Source organism: Electrophorus electricus, chromosome 6 (genome assembly GCF_013358815.1).
Source record: "Electrophorus electricus isolate fEleEle1 chromosome 6, fEleEle1.pri, whole genome shotgun sequence".
In the NCBI taxonomy this organism is placed as follows: Eukaryota; Metazoa; Chordata; class Actinopteri; order Gymnotiformes; family Gymnotidae; genus Electrophorus; species Electrophorus electricus.
In genome coordinates this window covers 205,001-211,583 of record NC_049540.1, presented here as the reverse complement: position 1 = coordinate 211,583, position 6,583 = coordinate 205,001, and the positions used below count along the sequence as shown (strand labels likewise).

Genomic DNA, 6,583 nt, shown 5'->3' with positions numbered 1-6,583 from the left:
AGACTACAAAGGGATGAGTCTGACTACAAAGGGATGAGTCTGACTACAGAGGGAGGAGTCTGACTACAATGGGAGGAATAGAGTTGCTATTGACCCTACCTGAGATCAAGCTTAGCACACAGTGTAAGGAGGAGTTTAATTTCTAACAACATTTGAATGGAGAATGTCTTTCCTGCTGCTGGTCTGGGATCAGACTGAGTTTGGAGAAGTTCTTTGAATGGAGGTGTGGCTTTTTAGATGCATTACAAACCACCGTTACCATAATTACACACTAGAACCTCCTTGTTAAACACATTGAAACTGAGAGAAAATGAAACCAACCGGCATTGTCTGATAGAGTGTCTAACACTGACAACAAACAGACTAACACACAGGAGAAAGTGACCTGAGCAGTTAAGCACATGCTTGAGTAATAAGAAAGTGTGAGTAATTATTGGGTATAATGTCCTTTATATAATTTGTCATTTTTAACATTTTTTACAAGGGTTTTGTATTTTAATGCTTTAAATAAAAGAGTTTATTAGTTTACAAGTAAGATAATCCTTTATCTTGACTAACTTGTCTTGTGGACACATTCCATATTCATCAGTTTATGTTAACAGTGCCTGATGCATTTGTGAAGTTTCATCAGCTCTAAGTGAATTAGACTGAACACAGGTACCTTTCAAGCTTCAGTCTGTGTTAGAGTGTTGTACTAAGAGCCTGTATAACCCTTCAGAACACGGAGACGTCTTTAACCACCAGAACAGTGTTCCCAGTTCTGCCTGAGACGTGATGAAGGCAACACTAGTCCTTCTGTTCTCTGCTTCTTATGTGGCAGCAGGTAGGAATGCAGCTTCTGACTCCTATGCTTGTTTCTGTGGTAATGGATGAAAATTGAGAGGTCAAGCTCAGTAACTGATTTCCACACAGTTCTGACTGATCTCCACACAGTTCTAACTGGTCTCCACACAGTTCTGACAGATCTCCACACAATTCTAACTGGTCTCCACACAGTTCTGACTGATCTCCACACAGTTCTAACTGGTCTCCACACAGTTCTGACAGATCTCCACACAATTCTAACTGGTCTCCACACAGTTCTGACTGATCTCCACACATTTCCTGGCACAGTGTCTAGTGATGTTACCAGGTAACATCAAAATGTTTCACTTTCAGTTTGATGAATTGAGAAGATTATATCATGAGTCTCATGCTTGTGAGGTAATAAAATGATATTGTAAAAAAAAAGAAAAAAAGAAAAATAGGGATGGTCCAGAATAAACTGGCTTCATGCAGGAAAGGCCTCTGTATGCTTCAGCGTAAATCCTCAGAAGGCCAGTTTGACAGGCCTCTAGGGGCCTCAGTCGACAGGGAGCCTTGGTTCAAGGATGGGACAGCCCAGCCAAGCACGGGAAGAAACAATATGGACATCACTGGAAGAACCAATATGGGCAGCCGGTGATATAGAATATGACTGCCTTTTTAAAAAATAGAAGTAGTCCAGGATGAACCTAATGGTACCAAGAACTGGTTGGTGTAAGTATTGAATATAAATTTGCATACATTGAATAATGTATAGTTTGGAGAACAAAAGTGGAACCTGGCCAAGTTTTTATGAAAAAATAAAAATGGTTATGAAGAAAATGTATAAAAGATGTGCCCACCTGAGACCGTTAGACATTCTCCAGACAACGCCTCATTTGTAACATTGAGCTCAGAATAAAGACGGGACCAGCAATTCTCTTCAATTAATTCCAGAGTCTGCATCTTTATTGATATTTAGTGTGTACTGAATAAACAGTCTTGAATTTAGGAAGATCTAGGAATGACACCTGTCTGTCACCTGATCTAATCTGCAGCCTTTCTGCAGATTCCTGTTGCATTGTGAGCTGTTTGCTGTTTTGTTTTGCTTATATATCCAGTGATAAAGATTGATTTATGCACCAGTTGTTTTACTGTTTTTAGATTCAGGTACCTAGGTACATTAGGTTCACTAATTTAAAATCTTCTTGTGCAGTAGATAGTGTATATCAGTCCACTGATAGTCGTTTACACCCTGATGGAAAACGAGAGCTGGTGCTTTAATTGGTAAATGTCTTTCCTGCTCATCACAAGCTTCGTGACCATTTCTAAAAAGGAAACAATCAGTGTTGAAATCAGTGTTAACCACATTACTGGAGATCTACCACCCTACAGAGCTTAGCTCCAACCCCGCTCCTGGAGATCTACCACCCTACAGAGCTTAGCTCCAACCCCGCTCCTGGAGATCTACCACCCTACAGAGTTTAGCTCCAACCCCGCTCCTGGAGATCTACCACCTTACAGTTTAGCTCCAACCCCGCTCCTGGAGACCTACCACCCTACAGAGTTTAGCTCCTCCCCTGCTCCTGGAGATCTGCCACCCTACAGAGTATAGCTCTAAACCTGCTGTGATGTCCTGTTTTCATGATGATTGCTTTTAAGAGTTTCTCAAAAGTTTTTTTTTTTTTCAGAAATATACCTCCACTGGTGTGAAACATAATCTCATACTCTCTCAATCTCTCACCTAAGCCCATTACTCTTGTTGGCCTTCATTCGATGAGGAAGACTTCCGTGAGGAAGAGTATGAAGAGGAAGACTGTGATGAGGGCGACTGATAGAGATTCTGAAGGCTGGTAAGTGCCCCGAGGCATGGGGGAGCATTGTCTTCTTATTGGTTAGCATGCTTGTTAAGATAGTGACCAACATCCAATGTCTCAATACACAATAGGAAACAAAGTGTTATTATTGTTAGTTTTGATAACATTATTTTTGTTGTTTACCAAATCTCCATGTAACCGTACTCTGTAACTACTCTGTAATGATGCTGTGTCCTATAGATCAGTGATCCTTAGGGAATTCACCCTTCATGTTCTGTGTATAAAATGATTTTTCATCTCATACTTTTGTATTCAACAGAATACAAAAATGATGCCTGGATCTTTTCAGGGATGGAGCCGTTTTCAAACTGTACAATGTTTCAAATTCTCACGGTATCAAAATCTGTTTATTTATGTGGATATGAGGACTTTACATGTTTTAATGTATTTGAATGAATTTGTAATTGAAAGTTAAATAAAATATACAATTAATGTTAAATATCAATAAAATTACACATATATATATATATATATTTTGTCACATGTAGTCAGGGTGCCCTCCCTGCTCACAGCGCCCGTGTATTCTCACCACCTCGGGGTTATTCTGTTATTCCGTGTTGACCCGCTGTGTCTGTATGACCGTTTGTCGGTTATTAATGTCACGTTGATTCGTTTTGTTGTAGCTCGTGCTGTTCGGTTTCGTTTTCTGTACTTTCATTAAACGTTTCAGCACGAGACCTGCGCCTTGGCTTCCTTCTTTTTTTTGGCTGCACGTTCTTCGGGCGTGATACGTCACGGTTGCCCCAAATTATATTCTTAGCAGTTTAAAACGGAACTGTGTTTGTGTGTATCTTTTAAAAACATTTTTAAAAGTTAATTACATGTTTATACTCCCATTGTCCACACCTCTTCCATACACCACAGAAACATGACAACGACATCAGTGATCAGTACTGACACACGTGCAGCGATCGCTCCTATGGCCGGTAATACACGTCATCACCGACGCAGAGGGCCCGAAATGGTAGGCGCGTGGCTTACCGCCGCGTTACAGTAACTATGGTTACTGAAGAGGCACGCTACGGCCCTTTAGGATACAAGATAACATCTCAGGTTATAGCCATATTTGATGTTTTTCCTAGCGTAGTTTCTTCACATTTGTCTCACAAAATAGGCTGCTTAACTAGCTTATTCGCACCGTTTGAACAGAACTTAACCAGCATTTTTTGATTATACTTGATTTGATTACTTTACTACAAAAACTATACATTAAACAATCACAACATTGTCTATTTACTATTAAATGGAGTCTTGTATCCAATGTGGAATGTCTCTTATCTGGATACTGACAGTTACTGAACGCAGTGTTTTTAAAGACGTGATCTTCGTAAGTCCATTAGAGGGCGTTAAATGTCGCCGTTTCTGACGGTTGGTCTCGCCTCGGCCGAAGACGGAGAGTAAAAACTTCCTGTAGTTGAAATGGCGACGTGGGCTCGGTTTGGACTGAGTTTACAAAAACTTTTCAGGCGATCGTGGTCCCTCAGAAACATCTCATTGCAATGGAGTGTAAGGAGCGGGGTTGTGGGGTGTGTTATCGCAGGTTTTATTCGCCATCACTACGAAGCTCGATGGACAGTGTTGTATCCTACCGTGCTAGCCGAGGACACGAAGGTAAAGTTCAACTAACCTCTCCCTATAGCAGTTTAGGTTATAATCTTCAGTTGTTCAGAAGATAAACGCTAAACTCCTGCCCTTCAGCTTTACTGGAAAGCAATGTAACGAAATTAAGTGTTTACCACCACAGTAACAGCATGGCGATTTGTTAGAGGCTCGCCTTTGTTTTTAAATACGTAAGCGGTCATTTGTGTACAAATGTGTGTACAGTGTCCACTATCAGGTCGCTCTGAGTGCGCGCTGGACGAGTTGAGTCATGGTTCACATCATGACCGCTCGTGACGCACTCGCGGGATCGGTGTCTACTCCTTCATGCTAATGCATTCCGTATGTGCACGTGTTTGTGTAAGCGTGAAGAGACCCCAGCTCCCCCAGTCTCAATGAGGCGCGTGCGATTTCACCAGTTTGCTTCCGTGACATATGAACAGGAGTCATACATGACACCCAGAGACTTCCTCTACTCTGTCATGCTGGAGGGCGTGGACCGTAAGTGACCAAGCATAACACACATACACATATGTCTCCAACAAACCAAACCACACACAGACATCTGTGTAACAACCTAAAACACACACACACACACATACTGTTATGATGATTTAATATGGAAGTCGCTTAGAGTAAGAGCACCTGCCAAATGTAAAATGGAACAGTGACAAGTAATTTTAAAATAGTATACACACATTGAGCTTCATACCCATCCAGAAGACAGACACACACACACATATGCGCGCACACACACAGAGTTACATATCCACCCAGGCTACACGCAGACATACACACACGGCTGTCTCAGTTCAGAGGTGTGTCCTCATTTCTCGCACCTGTTTTGCCCTTGTGGGATGGGTTGTGCTTTGTAAGGTGCTTTGGTTATTGTAAACCAGAGGGTTTGTCACATTATAATGTTATTACATCATGGAGCATGTGGGTCCTCATGTCATGGTCTCTGTAGTGAGTGACATGTTTCATAAAGGTATTAAATATTATGTCAAAGTTTTAATGGTAAAATCCTAACAGAGCCTGATAATCTGGCAGCGTGTCGAGTGTTACTGTCGAGTGTTGAGTATACTTCACCTCTGAGTGTTAGTCTAAAGTAACTGTGTGTGTCATATTTCAGTGGTTCAACTTTGACCCTTTCCACTACAGGTAAACTTCAGAAGAAGCCCTTAACCAAGGCGGTGAGTGGCATTGCCTGTACCTATGTCAACACTTTCCTTACACATCTGTGTGTGTGTGTGTGTGTGTGTGTGTAGTACATGTAGTGTGTGTGTGGAACATGTAAAGGGTGTGCTTTAGGGTGAATGGGATGGTCATTTTAACCTATTACATAAAGTGGGATCTTTGCCCTGGTGTTAAAGTAATTGGGGGTTATATTAACTGAACATTTTCAGCCATTCAGATTAACAAATACTGCATCATGATTGGCTCCTATACAGGAAATGGAGAAAATGCTGACGGTGGCTTCGAAAGCGAAGCCAGGAAATCATCTGTTTAGAGGAATCGGAGACAACGGTACTCAGACTTCACATAGATACACTCACACACACGCTCTCTGTGCATAGATATGCTAGCACTGTATATACTGTACATAGATACACTCACTGTATATACTGTTTATGGATACACACACACTGTATATACTGTTTATGGATACACACAGTATATACTGTACATGGATACACTCACACTATATACTGTTTATGGATACACACACTGTATATACTGTACATAGATACACTCACACTGTATATACTGTTTATGGATACACACTATACTGTTTATGGATACACACACACTACTGTTTATGGATACACACACACAGTATATACTGTACGTGGATACACTCACACTGTATATACTGTATGTGGATACACACACACTGTATATACTGTATGTGGATATACACACACACTGAATATACTGTACATGGATACACTCACGCTGTATATACTGTACATAGATACACTCACACTATACTGTTTATGCATACACTCACACTATATTGTTTATGGATACACACACAGTATATACTGTACGTGGATACACTCACACTGTATATACTGTTTATGGATACACACGCTATATATACTGTACATAGATACACTCACTGTATATACTGTTTATGGATACACTCACACTGTATATACTGTTTATGGATACACACTATATACTGTACATGGATACACACACTGTATATACTGTTTATGGATACACACACACTGTATATACTGTACGTGGATACACACACACGCTCTCTGAACATAGATTGCTAGCACTGTATATACTGTACATAGCTACATGCACACTAT

At 40.8% G+C, this 6,583-nt stretch overlaps 1 protein-coding gene and 1 long non-coding RNA gene across 2 annotated transcripts in view; both read left to right on the top strand.

Moving 5' to 3' along the window:
- Nucleotides 1–402: 402 nt before the first annotated feature.
- LOC118241508 lies at nucleotides 403–2,958 on the top strand. Its single transcript, XR_004776133.1, has 4 exons — nucleotides 403–422; nucleotides 719–823; nucleotides 2,533–2,636; nucleotides 2,920–2,958. It is a non-coding gene; the product is annotated as an uncharacterized LOC118241508 (long non-coding RNA).
- A 1,060-nt stretch (nucleotides 2,959–4,018) lies between these two features.
- The window catches only part of micu2 (mitochondrial calcium uptake 2), a 27,450-nt gene continuing 24,885 nt past the window's right edge, over nucleotides 4,019–6,583 (top strand). Inside the window, exons 1-4 of the mRNA XM_027029513.2 lie at nucleotides 4,019–4,271; nucleotides 4,625–4,760; nucleotides 5,421–5,452; nucleotides 5,711–5,786. Coding sequence (XP_026885314.2) covers nucleotides 4,080–4,271; nucleotides 4,625–4,760; nucleotides 5,421–5,452; nucleotides 5,711–5,786 — 436 coding nt within the window. The 5' untranslated portion in view covers nucleotides 4,019–4,079. The remainder of the gene's footprint in view (nucleotides 4,272–4,624; nucleotides 4,761–5,420; nucleotides 5,453–5,710; nucleotides 5,787–6,583) is intronic.